The 23133-nt window shown below is 40.3% G+C and overlaps 1 protein-coding gene across 6 annotated transcripts in view; it reads left to right on the top strand.

The window, feature by feature from the left end:
- The window catches only part of LOC133577585 (homeobox-containing protein 1), a 30902-nt gene that overhangs the window by 4969 nt on the left and 2800 nt on the right, over window positions 1-23133 (top strand). For 5 of the 6 annotated variants that reach the window (XM_061931572.2, XM_061931574.2, XM_061931571.2 and 2 more), the window contains 7 exons: window positions 2018-2471; window positions 2703-2788; window positions 13746-13856; window positions 14262-14465; window positions 14594-14750; window positions 18636-18718; window positions 22416-22511. In XM_061931572.2, coding sequence (XP_061787556.1) covers window positions 2018-2471; window positions 2703-2788; window positions 13746-13856; window positions 14262-14465; window positions 14594-14750; window positions 18636-18718; window positions 22416-22511 — 1191 coding nt within the window. The remainder of the gene's footprint in view (window positions 1-2017; window positions 2472-2702; window positions 2789-13745; window positions 13857-14261; window positions 14466-14593; window positions 14751-18635; window positions 18719-22415; window positions 22512-23133) is intronic. The other variant, XM_061931575.2, reaches the window with a different exon arrangement.

Raw genomic sequence — 23133 nt, 5'->3', positions numbered from 1 at the left:
ATATAAAGGGCTGTACAATAATAAACATTTTAAAAATGTAAAATCCACTTACAGCATCGGCAAAGGATCTCTCGTGAGCTGCTCATTAATCGAATAGAGGGGTTTGTAAATCGAGGTTCCACTATATTTCACCAAAAACCGTGGCAAACCTGCTCAAATAGGTGTCATATTGTTGTGATCACCATGCAAGATACATAGAGTATGGCAGGATTCTAAATATGCAGCCATGTTGAGACAGAAAATACATACTGTCTTGTAAAAATAATAAATAAAATACAACTTATTTGTGATGATTATTATTCAACGAATAAGAATTATTTAGTGCAATAAAAGGAAACGTATCTTTGAATGACTTCTGTTTGGTCTGGAGTAGGGATGAGTAGCGTTCACATTTGAACCAATACGGTACCGATTCCCGGTACTTGGGGATCGATGCTGTTACTCAACGGTACCCTTTGTGTGTGTTAATACATGTTAATTGTTTGATAATCAAATTTTATTTTGTAATGTAGTATTTAAAAATGAGCTGATTATGATAACTGTGCTGTCCAGTCGTCATATCTTGTTTTCTTACACATTTGTGTCTCATTCGCAATGCAGTTGCACTTCCAGTACATAAGATGGCAGTACTGTATAGGCTATCTAACTAAGTAACAGCTGTTTCCAGTGAGCTGAATGGGTTATGTTGCGCCTTACAAAGTGCTTATACTGTAAGTATTGCACTTATTGCACACCAGCTGTTTGATTTTAACATTCGTCATTAGGGATGTCCGATAATGGCTTTTTGCCGATATCCGATATTCCGATATTGTCCAACTCTTTAATTACCGATACCGATATCAACCGATATATACAGTCGTGGAATTAACACATTATTATGCCTAATTTGGACAACCAGGTATGGTTGTAAGGTACTTTAAAAAAAATAAAAATAAATAAAATAAGATAAATAAATTAAAAACATTTTCTTGAATAAAAAAGAAAGTAAAACAATATAAAAACAGTTACATAGAAACTAGTAATTAATGAAAATAAGTCAAATGAACTGTTAAAGGTTAGTACTATTAGTGGACCAGCAGCACGCACAATCATGTGTGCTTACGGACTGTATCCCTTGCAGACTGTATTGATATATATTGATATATAATGTAGGAACCAGAATATTAATAACACAAAAGAAACAACCCTTTTGTGTGAATGAGTGTAAATGGGGGAGGGAGGTTTTTTGGGTTAGTGCACTAATTGTAAGTGTATCTTGTGTTTTTTATGTTGATTTAATAATTAAAAAACAAAAAACAAATAAAAAAACAACAACAAAAAAACGATTCCGATAATAAAAAAACGATACCGATAATTTCCGATATTACATTTTAAAGCATTTATCGGCCGATAATAACGGCAGGCCGATATTATCGGACATCTCTATTCGTCATAGTTGTAGTGTTTATTACCAACTTTGGAGGTGTTGATATCGCCATGCATCGCCATCCCTAATGCCATCCTGAGGCTGTATACGGCAAAACCAATTATTAGCATCAAACGAGCACATTTTGGAAAAGTGGAGCCTTACTTTACATTCAAGCATTGTCTACCAAACATATTTGCTTTGTTGGTGTTGAAAATTGCAACATTACTTAGAGGGAGTTTGGCTGAGTTCGCCTTGAGTGCTGCTTTAGTGATTGTTTACGTGAACCGGTGTTTAGCCTGCAACCGGATGTGACGAGTCTGCAACCGGACGTGACACCACATGCAACAAATGTATCAAAATTATGGGAACGTTTGATTTTATGTGAATTAATTCCCAGTAGTACCGGCGGCCTACAAAAATATCGAATTCTATACCCATCCCTAGTCTGGACACTTCTAATATTACAGTTAGGGAAAATGCCTCATATGGCACAAGCCAAATTACCTGCAAGTACAAGTCACATGTTAAAAAATAAATTGGCAAGTGGAGGTAGAAAAAAAGTGGTGTTGGTGTGAAGAGTTTAAGAAATCTAATAAGCAATGTGTGCAGATGCCAGGATGGAGTGTTGCCAGGTGGAGCCGCGCTACACCATCGAGCAGATTGACCTCCTCCAGCGTCTGCGCCTCTCCGGCATGACCAAACCTCAGATCCTTCACGCATTGGAATCTCTGGAGAGGCTGGACCCAGACCACCGCGCACCTCACTGTGACTCCCACCGTGCTCCTTCCGACAACAACAACACCACCACCGCCGCCACCACACCCGCCCTGGCAGCTCCAGCTCCCACCTCGTCCTCTTCGTCGTCCACCTCATCGCTTTCCCTGGCGTCGGCCACCACGCAGACCTCCGGGCTAGACGGCGCCGCCCTGTCCCCCAGCAACAGCTTCGAGGCCTCTCCTCCGCCGCTATACCCCCCCGCTGTAGCCGTGCAGCGCTCGTTCAGCTACGACATGGTCGGGGAGGAGGAGTGGGACCTGGAGGAGAAGGTGGAGGAATACATGAGGTGAGTAAGGTCAGGGAGGAATTAGCAGTGAGCGAGGATGAGTGGGAGGGAATAAAAGAACAGATAAAGACTATTATAACATCAAGTAATGGCAGCTGAGCTCCCCGGAGCTCCAGCCCGCACCTCCACAAGTGTGGTTAATTCAGGTCAGGTGTATTGGGATGGCTGCGGAAAAGAAGACGGAATAAGTTGAGTATGGCAGTGTTAAAGTTTTTCTCCCAACTGTCACAGGAGGGATAGCAACCTGGTGAAAGAGGAGATCAAAACCTTCCTCAACAACCGCAGAATCTCTCAGGCAATCGTTGGACAGGTTACAGGTAAGAAAGTACACTTTCTTAAGATTACTTTCTGACATTTTGTAGGTGTTTTCTAATGTAAGTTGTCCCACATTGTGTATTTGACAAAATTTGGCCTTTCTGGAATTTAGACTATTTAAAAGTTTTAAGTAAGCCCTGCTGGGAACATTTTGTGTTGTCCAACGTTATTGATGCGACATATCGCATACAGGGTAACAATAAGGAGTGAGACATGAACATTAGCCACACTAGCATAGCTACGTGAGCTACAGTGCAGTAGGGATGGCTACCGTTCACAATGTAACAGATAAGGGACCCATTCCGGTAGCTCAGAATTGATACCTGTCAGGTTCAAACACTGATGACATCTATTAAACAGACAAGAAGCAAGGAATTAAACAGAGACAGAAATCAATTTAGCTCATTGAGGAGAAACATCTGGGCTGTACACTTGCACAGTATTCCACCACGCTCTGACGAAAGATTGTACACCTCCTCTTTTATTTGGACTTTCCCTAATTACATGGCGACAGCTGTTTCTAAAGGGACAGGGGTCATAAACAGCCGCTGCCTTTGGTCACAAAACAGTTAAAAGAAAAGGTGCCTGGAGGGGGGTCAGGTCCTGCTTCCTCTCCGCTTTGTAGATCTCGGGTCAAGACAAAATCTTCCTGTGGATTACAATAGATCAAAGAAACCGACACCTTCATGTCGCTTCCCATCCTACACAGTGGAGTTTTACAATCCTTTTGATTGGTAAGATCAAAGACAGCTTTTGTCTGCTCGCCAGGAACTCATTGAAACACAAAGTTTTGTGATAAATTAGATACAATTATTCTGACAATACCAGTACCGTTAAAAGCTTTTGTGTCTTTATAAATATTACCGTATTTTTCGGACTATAAGTCGCAGTTTTTTTCATAGTTTGGCCGGGGGTGCGGCTTATACTCAGGAGCGACATATACTCCGAAAAATACGGTAATCGTTTTGATCATAAAATCTCATTTTTATTGCAACATTTAAAAATTAGCTGATTATGCTCATTGTCGTCCAGTTGTGATATCTTGTTTTAATATTGGCATATTATCATATGCAAGCATGACGTTAAGCTGCTATTACAGTTGCAAGTCCAAGATGTTAGATGGCAGTAGTGTTTAGTTTATGGTGTGTTTTTTTGTTGCACTCTAAAACATGTTAATACTATAAGGACGGTTTTCCCTAGATTGCCACTATACAGTATATGTAGTGGGGGTGTGATCAATATGACATTACATATACAGTATGGCATCATGATCATTTTGATTTGCAATAATGCATATATTTTCTTGAAAAAGCTAAACAAATGTTTAATGTATATTAAACATGTTATTAGTTATTAACAATAATATATAATCTTTCTTATATTATCAGATCAAAACAGCGTTATTGGCCAAGTATGTTCAACACACAAGGAATGTGTCTTGGTAGACAGTGCTTGCTTTGTTCAATACAATTTCAATTGTTGTTGTTTATTGTAAAATGTAACACCTGCTACAATATATTCTGCTCAACCTAAATGCTGGAATTTAGTTTGCCAAATAAGAAAACAGTCGTTTGAATTTGAGATGAAAAAAATAACTTGAGGTGTTTTGTTGATATTCTCCACAATTAAGTCACTGTAAAACTAACCACACTAAGGAAAGTACATTATATATATATATATATATATATATATATATATATATATATATATATATATATATATATATATATATATATATGTGTGTGTGTGTGTACCGTATTTTTCGGAGTATAAGTCGCACCTGCCGAAAATGCATAATAAAAAAGGAAAAAAAACATATATAAGTCGCACTGGAGCCCGGCCAAACTATGAAAAAAACTGCGACTTATAGTCCAAAAAATATGATATGTGTATGTATGTATACATATACACACTCACACACAAATGAATTGCACATACAGTACATGTAGGTATTATGTTACATGAAATAATTTAGTGTGGATTAAACTGAAAAAGCCATACAGTTATGCAGGATAAAGGATGGCTCTCATGCCACTAGCTTAATGCTAATGCTAATGGACTAGCTCATTGAGATGTTAGTAAAAATTAGCATGGCTAATCGCCGGGCACAAAGAAACAATCATTCACATTCACATGTATACCTAAGGACAATTAACAGTCTTCAATGATTTTAACATGCATATTTTTAGGATGGCAGAGTAAGCCGGAGTAACTGAAGAATACCCAACATGCACGCACACACACACACGCCCAAATGGAGGTTCAGAGACGCACACGCCGTAAAGTTAAACCTAGTGTATAAGCTCGCGTCGTTATTGTCTGTAGCAATATCAAAAGAATTAGGGTAGTTTACACCGGCTTGAACAAGAAATGCATTCATTAACTTGAAATATCTTTCCCTTCAACTTTCTCTCCTTACTTTTGCCGGGTGTCAACTGCATTTAACCAGCTCCTGACAGGCGATTGAGTTAATTATTTTTTTAATTTATTTTCAAAATAAAGCCTAGAGGAACATTTTTATTATATTTGAGATGTTTTTCCAGACTTAGTATGGCCCATAGTACATAAATGATAGACTATATCAGTGTATCGATTCATATAATATATTACTTAAATTTGTATGTAATTCATGTATATATTTTTCATTATTATGATTGTTATTTTTTTTTTTTTTTTATTCATTTATTTTTGTGGTGTTGGGAACTGACGTGGCGGCGACACCGTGGGTCCTGTAGCTGGCCGGCCTGCCTTGGGGGTGTCCGGTGGTCCCTTGTTCCCTGGGTACGGCACCTGCTGTTTTGGGTTGGGTGGCTGGGGCCGTACTTTGCCTCCCGCACACACTGGGAGACAAATTTATTGTACATGCAAACACACATACATACATACATACTTATATACTGGTACATAGATACTGTATTTCATGACAAGTAGGGGCAAATAAATGTCATGCCCCCTCAAATCAAAATGTTTTTAAGTTGAGAAAGTACATCTTAATATACAAATCATTTTAATACAAGTTGAGAAAATTATCTGCAGTAGCGGAGAAATCAGCTGAAAAAAGAGACATGCTACAACACTTGAATTATATCATCTTCCCTCTTTTCTGTACATTACCTGTATCAGGTTCCCGCTAGTCTGCGCGTACACAAACACACACACACATCCCTCCCCTCAGCCCTCAGTAAACCAGTGTTTATGAGACTAAAAGTTGTCAGAAGCAAAATCCAATCATATTTAATATTGTCATGTAAATGGGTGGGACAAGTTCAGAATATATCCAATCACAGTTCTTGATTAGTGTACAATATGACAGACGGTGGGAGTTAGCGACAAAGGTGGGCCATTCAGATGCTTTTCCTTCTGAGATGAGGACGTTCAAGTTTAATTTCTCACCGGCATCGCCAAAACAAAAACGTGTTCTACATCATAATACGTGAACACCTGGGATAAAGTGAAGAGGACACATTTTATTTTTGAATCTATATGTATGATGCCATCAGCATGCGAGCCATGGATCAGGACATTGACAAACTATAAGTGAAAGCTATGTGTATTTGCTGTGTCAGATATTCTGTCTAAATGAGCTGTTTGGTCGAAAAAAGTCAGTTGTCATTCCTGTTTGAACTGATGAAAACGAATATGTATGATACCATTATTTCCTCACGCTGCAGGTGACTACATTCTTACTGGTCAGAGAGCACAGTGAAATAAATATGATTTAAAAGAACAGGGGAACTGTTTACTCCCTGTAAATTGGTACAGTAAAAACACAACTTGGAAAAAACATTACTATGTCTAGAGTAGGGTTGAACGGTATACCGGTATTGGTATAGTACCGCGATACTAATGAATCATATTCGGTACTATACCGCCTCGTCCCGTCATGACATTGCTGGGTTTACGAGCAGAGGAGCATGTTCGCCAGCGCACAATCACAGAGTACATATAAGCAGACAGAAAAGGGAGAACTGACGCATTTTGGCTTAAAAACTAATGATAAAGGTAAAGCTATAACACTGAAACGCCCTCAGGAAGAGGTGCTTTAAGACCTGGCTAGCGAGCTAGCGACTAAAGTCCAGCCGCAGTCGGCAGTGTTTTAGCTACTTCTAAATCACTAATCCTCGCCTCCATGGCGACAAAAAAAGGTACGTTTCGTACAAGTATCATTCCTGCAGGACGAGGAATAGCTAAACATGCTTCACTACACACCGTAGCTCACCGGCGTGCGAATGTAAACAAACGCCATTGGTGGATCTACATCCGACATCCACTGTAATGATACCAAGTACAGGAGCGTATCTAGTCGATACTACTATGATTACATCGATATTTTTTAGCATCACAAAATCTTTTTTCGTTTCTTTTAAATGTATATTATGTTTATAAACTCAGGAAATACGTCCCTGGACACATGAGAACTTTGAATATGACCTGTAACTACTTGGTATCGGATTGATACCCAAATTTGTGGTATCATCCAAAAGTAATGTAAAGCATCCAAACAACAGAAGAATAAGTGATTATTACATTTTAACAGAAGTGTAGATAGAACATGTTAAAAGAGAAAGTAAGCAGATATTAACAGTAAATGAGCAAGTCGATTAATAATTCATTTTCTACCACTTGTCCTTAATAATTTTGACAAAATAATATAATGGAAAATGACACAATATGTTACTGCATACGTCAGCAGCTAAATTAGGAGCCTTTGTTTGCTTACTTACTACAAAAAGACAAGTTGTCTAGTATGTTCACTATTTTATTTAAGGACAAATTTGCAGTAAGAAACATACGTTTAATTTACCGCAAGATTTGTTGTTAAAATAAAGCCAATAATGCAATTTTTTGTGGTACCCTTTATTTAGAAAATTATCGAAAAGTATCGAAATACATTTTGGTACCAGTACCAAAATATTGGTATCGGGACAACATTAGTCTAGAGCAGGGGTGCTCATTACGTCGATCGCGAGCTACCGGTCGATCTCGGAGGGTGTGTCAGTCGATCACCAGCCAGGCATTAAAAAAATAGTCCTAAAAATGAGCGATCATAAATCTTCACTATGACGTCACTTTCGTCACTTGATTGACATTCACGGCACCCGAGGGTCTTCTGAGATGACGCTGGCTGCTGCCAGCTCATTAAAATTACCGACTGGAAGGCGAGAAACACTTTATTTCAACAGACTCTGGCGCCGTACCTGTCGTCAAAATTTCAAAGACCGACTGCACAGTTGCGCTAACAAAACAAGAGTCTCAGAAAGCTGGCGTGCACAAGCTAGCAAGCTACGGTGTTTGCCGACAATGTATTTCTTGTAAAGTGTATACAAAGGAGTACGGAAGCTGGACAAATAAGATGCCAAAAAACCAACCACTTTCATGTGGTATTGGACAGAAAGGAGGACTTTTTTTCTCCTCCATTCGAAAATGCGGACGTTTTTAGCACCACTGCATAATCACTGCAAGTCATCAGAATCAGGTAATACACCAACTTATATTCTTCTCTTCATGAAAGAAAGGAATCTATATGTGTTAAACATGCCTGTATTATCTTTAAACACCTTAACTTGTTAACAATATTAACTATATGTGTTAAACATGCTTGCATTATCTTTAAACACCTTTAACTTGTTAACAATATTAACTATATGTATTAAACATGCTTGTATGATCATTAAACACCTTTAACTTGTTAACAATATTAACTACATGTGTTAAACATGCTTGTATGATCATTAAACACCTTAGAACTTGTTAACAATATTAACTATGTGTTAAACATGCTTGTATTATCTTTAAACACCTTTAACTTATTAATAATATTAACTATATGTATTAAACATGCTTGTATTATCATTAAACACCTTTAACTTGTTAACAATATTAACTATATGTATTAAACATGCTTGCATTATCTTTAAACACTTTTAATTTATTAACAATATTAACTATATGTATTAAACATTCTTGTATTATCATTAAACACCTTTAATTTATTAACAATATTAACTATGTGTTAAACATGATTGCATTATCATTAAACACCTTTAATTTATTAACAATATTAACTATATGTGTTAAACATGCTTGTATTATCATTAAACATCTTTAACTTATTAACAAAAACATATATTTTATAAATAAGTAAATATAAATTATATATATGAATGAGGTAGATCCCCACGACTTGATCAATTGAAAAGTAGCTCGCCTGCAGAAAAAGTGTGAGCACCCCTGGTCTAGAGCATGGGTGTCAAACTCTGGCCCGCGGGCCAAAATTGGCCGCCGTGTAATTTCACTTGGCCCTTGAGGCGATATCAAATTAACATTAGAGCTGGCCCGCCGATTATATACAGCGGTGGTGCCGCGGTAACACCGCATTCACCGCTAATTCTCATACTTGCCAACCCTCCCGGGAGACTCCCAAATTTCAGTGCCTCCCCAAAAATCGTCACGTCCACTTTTCACCCAGTCCAACGAGTGCTGGCCCAGTCACATATGTGCGGCTTCTGCACGCACACACAAGTGAATGCAACGCATACTTGATCAACGGCGATACAGGTTACACTGAGGGTGGCCGTTAAACAACTTTAACACTGTTAGAAATATGCGCCACACTGTGAATCCACACTAAACAAGAATGACTAACACATTTTGGGAGAACATCCGCACCGTAACACAACATAAACACAACAGAACAAGTACCCAGAATCCTTTGCAGCACTAACTCTTCCGGAACGCTACAAGGTGTGTGTGTGTGTGTGTGTGTTGGAGGGGGTTTGGTGGTAGCGGGGGTGTATATTGTAGCGTCCCGGAAGAGTTAGTACTGCAAAGGGTTCTGGGTATTTGTTCTGTTGTGTTTATGTTGTGTTACGGTGGGGATGTTCTCCCAAAATGTGTTTGTTTTTCTTGTTTGGTGTGGATTCACAGTGTGGCGTATATTTCTATGAGAGTTAAAGTTGTTCATACGGGTACCCTCAGTGTAACCTGTATCGCTGTTGATCAAGTATGCGTTGCATTCACGTGTGTGCGCCTTCAGAAGCCGCACGTCTTGAATCTGGGCCGGCACGTTGTCAGAATGGATGAAAAGTGGACGTTAAAGGCAATGCCTTTAAGGCACGCCCCCAAGACTGTGGTCCGGGTGGACGAGATATAATGACTGATGAACACCTTCGTTCGATAATGAAGGTTGCCTCAGCTCAAAGCCTGAACCCCGACATTAATGAACTAGCATCCAAGAAAAGAAGCCAGGTATCTGGCTTGGGCACATCAGATTAAATCAGTGTGTTGCAAAATGAGCAGTTTAAAGTCCTGAATGGTTGGTTTATTCATTGTTATTTTATTTTCAAATTTATTAGCCTGTGGAAAAAGTTAATGTTGATATTTACCTCAGAAGGCTGCAAATAGAAAAGAGGCATTCAATTTTTTTTTTAATTGTATTTGAAATGCCATTGATATTTTTTAATTATTATTATTTGAAACTCGATTTTGCGTGTCACTATAAAGTTATATAAGCTTTGCTTGTTTAATATTCAATGCAATACTTGTTTGGGTCCCTATTAAAAGGTTAATTTGTTCAACCTTGGCCCGCGGCTTTGTTCAGTTTTAAATTTTGGCCCACTCTGTATTTGAGTTTGACACCCCTGGTCTAGAGTGTAGGTGTTGTTAAGCTTCTCTGTGTAAATAAGTGGAGAATACGGAAACTTTGAGGCATCATGCAGCTGACCTGATAAACTAGTTCGAGAAGAATACTTTTGTATTATTCATAAGACTACTGTACCTTTTTAATTTTGTAAATATTGACTGTTTTATGTAAAGTCGTATGGTACAAGTTATCTAAAAGTTAAATTCAGTTTAAGAATTAGGCCATCAAGTTAAGATAGATGGTGTAATAGTTGATAAAATATTTATTTATGTATTGCATTATTTATTTTACCTTTATTTTTTAGTTTCCCCTCTGAGAGATTGCCACCTTATTGTGGTTAAGAGCTACCAGCAGGAGCCTAATCTTCATGTGGCACACCCACATTGTACAGGTGTCAAGTGTACAGTGCAATCCTTTTCTCCAGGTTAGAGTTGGACACAGGTACTGATTTACTAAAGGTTTGCATGTACTAAAACATGTGCAAAGCTGATAGCACACGCATCACTGATCTACTAAACGTGTGCAAAGTGAATTGCGTCTCGTAAGTGAGTAGAATAAGGCATGCAATTCATTTTGCGTCTCTGTCTTCATTAATATGCAAAATATATGCTGACCATCAAAACGACCCAAATACTGGGAGAAAGAAATGCAAATATAATTATCTATCACGCGCAACGTTATTTATCAACACTTATCAGCGTTTTGCAAGCACAATTTTGTGTTTTATTTAGTAACTGTGCAAACTGACAGTTCCACGCACGGCTGCAGGATCAGTGCTCGTGCTGCACAGACAGACAATAGACCAGGGGTGCCCATTATGTCGATCGCGAGCTACCGGTCGATCGCGGAGGGTGTGTCAGTCGATCGCCAACTAGGCGTTGAAAAAATAGTCCTAAAAATGAGCGATCAGAAATCTTCACTATGACGTCACTTGATTGACATTCACGGCACCCGAGGGCCTTGTGAAATGATGCTGGCTGCTGTAAGCCCAGTGTGAAGGGAAAAAAGGGAGGCGAGAAACAGTTGTTATTTCAACCATACCTCCTGTCAAAAGCCTAAAGACTGACCACATAGTTCCTGTCTTCACAATAAAAGCGCTGCTCTATCCTGCCTGCGCTAACAAAATAAGAGTCATGGAAAGCTGGCGTGCTCAAGCTCGCAAGCCACGGAGTTTGCCGCCAATGTATTTCTTGTAAAGTGCGTAAAAAGGAGTATGGAAGCTGAACAAATAAGATGGCAAAAACCAACCACTTTCATGTGGTATTGGACAGAAAGGAGGACTTTTTTTCTCCTCCATCAAAAAAATGTGGACGTTGTCAGCACTACTGTCTGATTCCAATCAATGCAAGTCATCAGAATCAGGTAATACACCAACTTATATTCTTGTCTTCAGGAAAGAAAGGAATCTGTATGTGTTAAACATGCTTGTATTATCATTAAACACCTTTTAACTTGTTAACAAAAACGTCTCTTTCATAAATGAATAAATATAAATTATATATATGAATGAGGTAGATCCCTTCGACTCGGTCATTTAGAAAGTAGCTCGCCTGCTGAAAAGTGTGGGTGCCCCTGCAATAGACTGATGAGAATTCTTGGATGGTCAGAAATTTAAAAAAAATTGATGTATGGTCTATTCAGCAACGTCATTTTATAATCTTATAGCTGCTAGAGGACTTAAAAGGCTGATTAAAACAAATTCAATTGATGCGTTTTGGTGTCCTTTAGTATTTTATAATGACTTTAGTTTTTTTCACATCGAGTATATCTTTTAAATATATGAAAAAAAGCTTCTTGAAGTATGCATTTTTGCGTATGAGCGGAGTAAGTGCAGCCTCTCTTCCATGCACCGTCAGCGGTTAAAAAAAATAAAATAAAAAATATGGTGTCATTGTACATGCACTGCTTGTAAAATGCCCATAAAAAGAGGTAAATGTGTCCTGCATGTTTGAAAACATAACAAAACATCACAGGTAATAGCATGACACAATGAATGTGAATGATCGAGTGTAGAGATGTCCGATAAAGGCTCTTTTGCCGATATCCGATATTCCGATATTGTCCAACTCTTAATTACCGATTCCGATATCAACCGATACCAATATATACAGTTGTGGAATTAACACATTATTATGCCTAATTTTGTTGTGATGCCCTTCTGGATGCATTAAACAATGTAACAAGGTTTTCCAAAATATATCAACTCAAGTTATGGAAATAAATGCCAACATGGCACTGCCATATTTATTATTGAAGTCACAAAGTGCGTTTTTTTTTTTTTAACATGCCTCAAAACAGCAGCTTGGAATTTGGGACATGCTCTCCCCGAGAGAGCATGAGGGAGTTGGGGGGGCGGGGTTGAGGTGGGGGGCATAGGGGGTGTATATTGTAGCGTCCTGGACGAGTTAGTGCTGCAAGGGGTTGTGGGTATTTGTTCTGTTGTGTTTATGTTGTGTTACGGTGCGGATGTTTTCCTGAAATGTGTTTGTCATTCTTGTTTGGTGTGGGTTCACAGTGTGGCGCATATTTGCAACAGTGTTAAAGTTGTTTATACGGCCACCCTCAGTGTGACCTGTATGGCTGTTGACCAAGTATGACTTGCATTCACTTGTGTGTGTGAAAAGCCGTAGATATTATGTGACTGGGCCGGCACGCAAAGGCAGTGCCGTTAAGGTTTAATGGAGCTCTGTACTTCACCCTACGTCTGTGTGCACAGCGGCGTTTTAAAAAGTCATAAAATTTACTTTTTGAAACCGATACCGATAATTTTTAAACCGATAAATCCCGATATTACATTTTAAAGCATTTATCAGCCGATATTATCGGACATCTCTAATCAAGTGTCTCTGGTGATGCCCCGTATAGTACACGCAATATCCTCATTTAAATATGGCAGTATGCACCACCTTACAATTGTACACGCTGTTTTAGTAAATACCACGCAACACCCCCAAAAAAGGGTTGCACGATTTACTGAATTATTTCTATAAATTTGGCTGACGATAGTTTTTAATACTATTGTTATATCGTTATACTGTATATGTTATATATTGATGACACATTCTAGCTGTGTCTGCAAATTTGACAGCGACAAGCGAACGGGCGCGTCCTCACACAATGTAGCGTTAACCCCCCCTCCCCCAGTGCAAAGCCACTCAGCAATCCTCGCCTGTTCTTTAGGAGGATACATGTTGAAAAGGAGCAGATTTGTTTAATGGGATTAACAGAAAGTAGTTCCAACAAAAATAACTACAATTTACACTTAATTCACTAAGTTCCAGTACTAAGTACAATCAATTATTTCCTTCTGTCTTCAGGAATCAGCCAGAGTTACATCTCCCAATGGCTGCTGCAGCAAGGCCTGGAGATGAGCGACTCCAAACGCAGAGCTTTCTACCGCTGGTACCTGCTGGAGAGAAATAACCCAGGTAATCACCGCCAAAAATTAAGAATTATTCAGTTTTTACTGTAAATTTAAGCTCGCAATCCTTTCTTGACACCCTGCATGTGGATTAAGTTGTGCTAAAAAGTTCCCCTTACACACATTGCTTCTTCCTCCCATCCTCTTTTGCTTTACCCCCCACAAGCTTTGCTGTGATACTGGAGGTACTCCGGTGCTGGTTTTCCCCTCCCACAAACGGGCTGATACTAACAATAACAACTCTGCAGTGGTTGCGATCCAACGCGGCCACGGCGCAGATTCATTTGGCTGACGCTGCAAAAAGAAGCAGTGAATTCTCATTGGCTTACGCGCACGATAGCAAATCTCTTTCATTTGTCTGCAATTCTAACCCCGCGGCCCGCCTGACCCCTTGGTTCTGTCCCGACTGAAGGGCCCAGGTGGAGCGAAAACCAGCACAGCGTGAGTCCCACGCCCAGGGCCAGGGGAGGGGACAGAGACGGGCTGGTGGCGGGGGCGAGCGGCAGCCTCCCCAACCCAAACACCAACCTCAACCCCAACTCCAACCCCGTGTGGAGCAGGCAGAGAGAACTGCTGATGCATTTGCTGCCGTGGTACACTGCCGCAGTCCAGCCAGGTAACCCTGGACCCCCTCAGACCCTGGTACTGGATCACCCCAGGAGACGCCTGCATGTCCATTTATTTCTCGGACTTGTGAAGACGCAATTGTAGTCACAGATCTGATCGTGTTTTGGTTTCCATCAGGCGCTACTTTGTCGATGCGATCAATGGTGAAGGAGGAACCGGACTGGCGGACAGGCATCATGGTCGGAGACAGGGCAGGCATAGTCAGTGCGCCGTTGAGGCTGCGTCGAGGAAGCAGGTTCACCTGGAGGAAGGAGTGTCAGTCCATCATGGAGAGGTGAGCAGCTCTTCTATTTCTTAATGACCCCTTCTATGTGTCATTTAGTGCAGGGGTGTCCAAACTTTTTCCACTGAGGGCCGCACACTGAAAACTTAAAGCATGCGGGGCATTTTGATAAATTTTCTTTTCAAAATCATTAAAATGTATACTTTTTTATTTTTAACTAGTGCCCGAACGTTTTCTCTTCAAGGCCCAAAGTGAAAATGTGCCGATGTTTCGCGGGCCAAATGGCGTTTTTTACGATGTAACAGCACAACCAGTGAGGAATTTAGCCTCATATCACCATATATACAGTAAGTTGTGTGTGTAATTCACATAACATGCAACTCTGCATCTCTGATGTACAAACCCCAAAACCAGTGAAGTTGGCACGTTGTGTAAATCGTAAATAAAAACAAAATACAAAGATTTGCAAATCCTTTTCAACTTATATTCAATTGAATACACTGCAAAGACAAGATACTTAACGTTCGAACTGGAAAACTTTGTTATTTTTTGCAAGTATTAGCTCATTTGGAATTTGATGCCTGCAACATGTTTAAAAAAAACTGGCACAAGTGGCAAAAAAGACTGAGAAAGTTGAGAAATGCTCATCAAACACTTATTTGGAACATCACACAGGTGAACTGGCTAATTGGGAACAGGTGGGTGCCATGATTGGGTATAAAAGCAGCTTCCATGAAATGCTCAGTCATTCACAAACAAAAATGGGGGCGAGGGTCACCACTTTGCCAACAAATGTGTAAGCAAATTGTCCAACGGTTTAAGAACAACATTTCTCAAGGAGCTATTGCAAGGAATTTAGGGATTTCACCATCTACGGTCCGTAATATCATCAAAAGGTTCAGAGAATCTGGAGAAATCACTGCACGTAAGCGATAATATTACGGACCTTCGATCCCTCAGGTGGTACTGCATCAAAAAGCGACATCAGTGTGTAAAGCATATCACCACATGGGCTCAGGAACTCTTCAGAAAACTACTGTCAGTATCTACAGTTGGTAGCTACATCTATAAGTGTGAGTTAAAACTCTACTATGCAAAGCGAAAGCCATTTATCAACAACACCCAGAAACGCTGCCGGCTTCGCTGGGCCCGAGCTCGTCTAAGATGGACTGATGCAAAATGGAAAAGTGTTCTGTGGTCTGACTAGTCCACATTTCAAATAGTTTTTGAAAACTGTGAACATCGTGTCCTCCGGACCAAAGAGGAAAAGAACCATCTGGATTGTTATAGGCGCAAAGTTCAAAAGCCAGCATCTGTGATGGTATGGGGGTGTATTAGTGCCCAAGACATGGGTAACTTACACATCTGTGAAGGCACCATTAATGCTGAAAGGTACATACAGGTTTTGGAGTAACATATGTTGCCATCCAAGCAACGTTATCATGGACGCCCCTGCTTATTTCAGCAAGACAATGCCAAGCCATGTGTTACAACAACGTGGCTTCATAGTAAAAGAGTGCGGGTACTAGACTGGCCTGCCTGTAGTCCAAACTTGTCTCCCATTGAAAGTGTGTGGCGCAATATGAAGCCTAAAATACCACAACGGAGACCCCGGCCTGTTGAACAACTTAAGCTGTACATCAAGCAAGAATGGGAAAGAATTTCACCTGAAAACCTTCTGAAATTGGTCTCCTCTGTTCCCAAATGTTTACTGAGTGTTGTTAAAAGGAAAGGCCATGTAACACAGTGGTAAAAATGCCCCTGTACCAACTTGTTTGCAATGTGTTGCTACCATTAAATTCTAAGTTAATGATTATTTGCAAAAAATGTAGTTTCTCAGTTCGAACATTAAATATATTGTCCTTGCAGTCTATTCAATTGAATATAAGTTGAAAAGGATTTGCAAATCATTGTATTCTGTTTTTATTTCCGAATTACACAATGTGCCAACTTCACTGGTTTTGAGTTTTGTACATTTTTAACCTCAAAATATTCAAAAAGGTCATTTTATGCAGATTTTCGCCATTTCCAGGTTTTGTTCTGTAACTAGTTCCTTCTAGATATTTCATCTGATTGCTTTCAAACGTTAACCAGACAGATTAGACATATGAAGGATGCTACATTTTGAAGCGTTTAGGTTTTCATTTTAGGACGTGGGCGAAGCATGGCGACCAAGATTATCCTTTTCTATAGCGCGTGAAAAAGTCATAACATTGCCGTAGAGCAGGGGTCTCAAATTCAAACGCAACTTGTTAGCGTGTAAAAACAAAATCTATATATTTTCCGATTAAAAAAAAAAAAAAGGCAACTCAGGCGCCAAAATTTTACAATAAAATTAACGGTGGATTTGTACACCAAACTACTGTAAATTGAAAAACTGTACCACTATTGTTTTTTCTGTAAAAACTCATGCAAAATGAGCTATCAGTTTTTTACTGTAAAATCTATGGCCATTTTTTTCACAGTGTACTTATGAATTGAAAAACAGTACTACTGTTATGTGAGCTGCTACTTGTTTACCGTAAAATCTATGTTCTCTGTTTTTACCGTGCATTACTGTAAATGAAAAAATAGTAGCACTGATGATTTAACGGTAAATTTCTGGTGACTGAGCTGCCAGCTTTTTACTGTAAAATCTATTGACTTTCTTACAGCGTAGCCTTTCACTCCATCGATGATTGTGCAGCTCGAAAGATGTCAGTATGAATATGTATTACATTAGGCTGCCACTCTTTATAGCAGGCCAAACAAAATGACACAACAGGCCAAATATGGCCTGCGGGCCCCTCTTTGGGCATCCCTGCTTTAGGACTCCTCAAGTTTGGTCCCAGGGACCCAAAATAGTTTCAGTCATAAAAATGTCAAAAACAAGTCTTATATTATTATTTTTTCTTTTCATTCAACGCTTACATTTCTAGGTCAACTTCAGGTCTTTCTGTCACTTGTTTTTTTTTTTTAATGTTTTAAGAAAACCTTGTTATTTATGGCAAAAACACAAAATATGCAATATTTTCCCCCAAAAAGGTGTCAAAGTAAATTATTTGATGGGAAGTAATTGGAAGCCTTAAATATGTCAATAATGAATTTATTAAATTTTTATTTTTTGTGCAATGATAGTTTAACAAAAATCCCAATTAAAATTATTAGGGATCCAAAAGGGCCCCACTCATAAAAGTGTTACAAAATTATTCATACATTTTAATTTTTTTACTTTCAACACTTAAATCTCCAGATCGTCGATTATAAGTTTATAATCTATAATAAAGTTTTGTCACAGAAAACTTTATTATATGGCAAGCACACAAAATATGCAATATTTTCCCCCAAAAATATTTAAAAGTGGAACATTTGATTCATAACATTGATTTTGATTCCTTAATATTTTTTAAGCAATGACAGCTTTAAAGAAAAAAACAGCCTGCATGGCAGTTTTGTGTTATGAAAGTCATTGCAATGTTTCTCGTTACATTTCACCTGTTTGCTATTTTATTCCACTTTTTTACGTTTTAATTTTAGTTTTTTTATAGTATTTTTAGAATGGGCCACAGGTCGTTAAAAAATTAGCTGCGGGCCCTTTGGACACTCCTGCTTTAGTGCCGTACAGCTGCTTTTGCCTCTTTATGAAGCATTCTTTTATTACCTCTGCTTCTCTGAATCACACTCGACTTCTCTCTGGGCTGCTCAGAAGGATGCTGACAAAGTAGCCTCGGTCCCACCCACTGTGTGCAATTGATTTGTGCATTAGAAGCGTGCAGTAAGTACTAGGGGCACTCACAATAATAAGACCACACGGGGCACTCGCACTCCCCGCTCACCATCAGTGCCACCACATTACATAACGCCGCTGCAGTGCCGGGCCCAAGGAGCTAGTTTGGACCCAAGGACGGACGTCTGTGTCAGACACTCACTAGTGGCCTAAATGTGATTTTCTTACAGTTTCTTCGTGGAGAACCAGTATCCCGACGAGGCAAAGCGGGAGGAGATTGCCAACGCCTGCAACTCAGTCATCCAGAAACCAGGTGCTTAAAGACATGGTTTTATTGTTCATACACTCTTGTTTTCAGCCTGTGTGAGATCCAGGGAGGATGTTTGTGGAAAAAAAAACTAATAGCTATGATGTAATCTTAATGCATTTTACTGTCCTCCACTAACCTGAGTTCCTAACAGCATTTCACGCACACAAACCCACCTCATCCAGATGTATTCATACAACAGCAAACGACATACCCTGCACTGTCATGATTAATCCAGCATAGTATCGCAAATTACCTTTAAAAAAATATGCCCTGGTAATTCCTATCAGAAAACATATGTCAATACACACATGATACCACAAAATACCCTTGACTATTTTTATCCTTATTTTGAAATTAATAGAAGGAAGCAGCATACCATGTATTGTCATGACTAGAGATGTCCGATAATATCGGATTGCCAATATTATCGGCCGATAAATGCTTTAAAATGTAATATCGGAAATTATCGGTATCGGTTTCAAAAAGTAAAATTTATGACTTTTTAAAACGCCGCTGTACGGAGTGGTACACAGACGTAGGGAGAAGTACAGAGCAGTTGCGTCTCCCAGTCATACTTGCCAACCCTCCCGATTTTCCCGGTAGATTCCCGAATTTCAGTGCCCCTCCCGGAAATCTCCCGGGGCAACCATTCTCCCAAATTTCTCCCGATTTCCACCCAGACAACAATATTGGAGGCGTGCCTTAAAGGCACTGCCTTTGCGTGCCGGCCCAATCACATAATATCTACGGCTTGTGAATGCAACGCATACATGGTCAACAGCCATACAGGTCACACTGAGGGTGGCCGTATAAACAACTTTAACGCTGTTACAAATATGCGCCACACTGTGAACCCACACCAAACAAGAACGACAAACACATTTCGGGAGAACATCCGCACCGTAACACAACATAAACACAACAGAACAAGTACCCAGAACCCCTTGCAGCATTAACTCTTCCGGGACGCTACAATATACACCCCCCGCTACCCCCCACCCTCCCCCCCCCACCACACACACACCTCAACCCCCCTCTAATAGTATGTGGATGTAATAGTTTGATTGGGACATTCTGAGCTGTTTAACTACTTGATTACACAAGCCTTTAAATATTTTCAAATCGGTGTCACTACGAGTTTTGATAAAAGTTTTTAAGGCATAATCTCTCTTTTTCATTCATTTCCGGATATCATCATTAATCCATGGTAACTGAAATTTTCTGTGGGATTTTTTTCGCTTTCTAATAAATTTATCAATAATGCGTCAGTTAGTAGACATTAGCTGATTACAACAGGCGTGTACTTGGTCATGTTGCTGGAGCCTGTCCCAATTAATACCCTTTAATTCGTTTTCAAATGCAGTTGTTGATTGGCGAGGGATCTCAAGTTTAAAAGTTTTCTGATCTTGACTTTTGAACCTCGTCAGACGTTTCTTTGTGAGTTTTATTGCAGCTAATGTCAGATTATGGTTTGACAAGCCGGTGACTAGATTGTACGTTTTTACGATTCTGTCAGGCTTGTTTGTGAAGATTAAATCAATTAGTGTCTGAGTGTTTTTAGTGATACGTGTGGGAGTTTCTATCTTCTGACTAAAGTCATGTTTAGATGTGAGGTCTTTTAGGTTTTTTTTTGCAGTGTTTGTCTAGCCAGTTTAAGTTGAAGTCTCCGAAGACAAGTACTTCACTGTTATTCTTAAAATTTTTAAACAGTACATCTAAGTCTTCGCATAGCGTTCCAACGCATGCAGATGGAGGGCTGTATACCACCAATACGGGACGGCGTGGCGCAGTGGAAGAATGGCCGTGCGCGACCCGAGGGTCCCTGGTTCAATCCCCACCTAGTACCAACCTCGTCATGTCCGTTGTGTCCTGAGCAAGACACTTCACCCTTGCTCCTGATGGGTGCTGGTTAGCGCCTTGCATGGCAGCTCCCTCCATCAGTGTGTGAATGTGTGTGTGAATGGGTAAATGTGGAAGTAGTGTCAAAGCGCTTTGAGTACCTTGAAGGTAGAAAAGCGCTATACAAGTACAACCCATTTATCATTTATAATACATTGAATTGCATGATTTGTGATAGTGTGACATTAATACATAAACATTTAGTAGATATATCAGCAGTCAGGGGAATTTCCTTTGCATTAAGTGAGTCCTTGACATATATCAGTACGCCCCCTCCCCTTCCCACAGTTCGGTCCCTTCTAAAACATTTATATCCCGAAACACTGATTATGCTGGTTAAAATGTTATCATGCAGCCACGTTTCACTGATGCATAGAAAATCAAGATTAGACTCGGACAGTAATAATCTGATTTCATCACACTTGGGAACTAGGCTTCGGATGTTTAAGTGACCTCCCAAAATACCTTTGGGTTTCACTGCAGGATCCCAAATCACTTTAGCATGATTAACAGTTTGAAAAAGCAAAGTCTGTTTCTGCTTCGTCTGTGCTTGTGTTTGGAGTGTTCCTTTTTTACCTTGCGGCCCGCGCTTCTCCAGCTGGGCGCCGTACGTGTAGCCCACCCCCGGAGAAGCACCCGCCGCGCAGGGGCGCCTTGCCCACAGCGGGCTCTCGGCATTGTCCGGCCTCCGCCCTGGGCACCACCTGGTCGATCTTCTCCTCGATGAGGTTGCACTCCTCCGGCATGAAGATGCTCTTCTGCAGGATGCTGCTCTTCACCCGCGGGGCTTCCAGCTCCCGGAGGTCGGCGCCGTCTTCGCCGCTCTCGCACTCGCCGTCGTCGTACTCGCGGTGCCGGCGTTTCCGCCCGCTCCCGTTACCCGTCTCGCGCTTTTGTAGACATTTAAAGCACTGTAGAGGTTGCCCTTTAGTGGGGTCTTCAGACCACCACAGACTGCCAGGAATTCAGGATATAACACTGTTTTAGTTTACTTAATGGTGCAAAGTCTTTTGCTTTTCAGCACAGTGTCTTTTCTGCGTCCGTGTCTCTCAGCAGCACCTCCAACTCCAACCACTCGTTTCCTCACGGCTGCTGCTAATAAAGGCGACAGGGGATTAGATAACAAGGCCCACCTGGGCCATCTACGCACCTGTCGCTGTCTTCGAGGCCGGTCCTGACACACCCTGTTCCACGGCAGGCCCGCGGGCCACGCCCCCCTTCACAAGCACTTTACAGTGAAAACTGAGAACCCATCATTCATTAACTAGATGGTGGTAAGCTACATTTGTAGCCACAGCTGCCCTCAGGTGGACTGACAGAAACGCAGCTGCAAATTTGCGCCGACCACCACCACACATTCATACACCAGTGTGAGCGGCTCTGGGAGCAAGGTGGCTCAAGTGTCTTGCCCATGGACACAACAGCAGTGACTAGGATGGCGGAAGATTTATAATGGTTTTGAGAAGATGATACAATGGGAAATGACACAATATGTTACTGCTTATGTCAGCAACCAAACTAGGAGCTTTTCTAAACCGCTTTGAACGCATTCTATTATCATTTCCATGCCAAATAATTTATCGTGACATATATTGATATTTGCGGAGGCTGCGATATATATTGCGGTATAGGTTTTAGGCCTTATCGTCCATCTCTAATCCTTAGTCATAACTATTCCAGCATCATGCTGTAAAGTCATCTTGTGTTGTCTTTGTTGCCGTTCACTGCCTGCCTGCTGAACCCTCTGACCTGTAGTAAAATGTTTGTCTCGTTTCAAATGTTCGTTTGTTCCACCTCTCAGGTTGCAAACTGTCTGAGTTTGAGCGCGTGACGGCCTTGAAGGTGTACAACTGGTTCGCTAATCGCCGCAAGGAGATGAAGAGGAGAGCCAACATTGGTGAGAAGCCTGTGAGACAAGCCTGTGTGAATGTTTACTGTATTTTCCGGACTATAAGCCGCAGATATTTACTTTGTGAAATGAGTTATTTACACAGAAAGGTTTTGAAAATGTTCATTTACATACCTTAACTGTTTACAAACGGTGCCTGTAACACGGCAGTAAAACGGCTGATCAAACAAAACAGAAGTCATTGTCATGGACCCACGAGCTGCGGAAGCTAGCTCTCCAATCAGCTAAACAGACTCAATAACTCCACAATGACAATTTGGTGAATTTACAAAACTGAAACAATACAAAAATAATGCCGTTGTAAGTAGAGATGTCCGATAATACCGGACTGCTGATATTATCGGCCGATAAATGCTTTAAAAAGTAATATCGGAAATAAATAGATAGATAGATAGATAGGTAGGTATTTATTGTCATTGCACAAGTACAAGGAAACTTTGTTTTTATTGGTATCGGTTTCAAATTTATCGGTATCGGTTTCAAAAAGCAAAATGTATGACTTTTTTAAACGCCGCTGTGTACACGGACGTAGGGAGAAGTACAGAGCGCCAATAAACCTTAAAGGCACTGCCTTTGCGTGCCGGCCCAGTCACATAATATCTACGGCTTT

The sequence above is a fragment of the Nerophis lumbriciformis genome, linkage group LG37 (genome assembly GCF_033978685.3).
Source record: "Nerophis lumbriciformis linkage group LG37, RoL_Nlum_v2.1, whole genome shotgun sequence".
Lineage (NCBI taxonomy): Eukaryota > Metazoa > Chordata > Actinopteri > Syngnathiformes > Syngnathidae > Nerophis > Nerophis lumbriciformis.
Note: the sequence above shows the minus strand (reverse complement) of the source record. Positions and strands in the feature narration are given on the sequence as shown.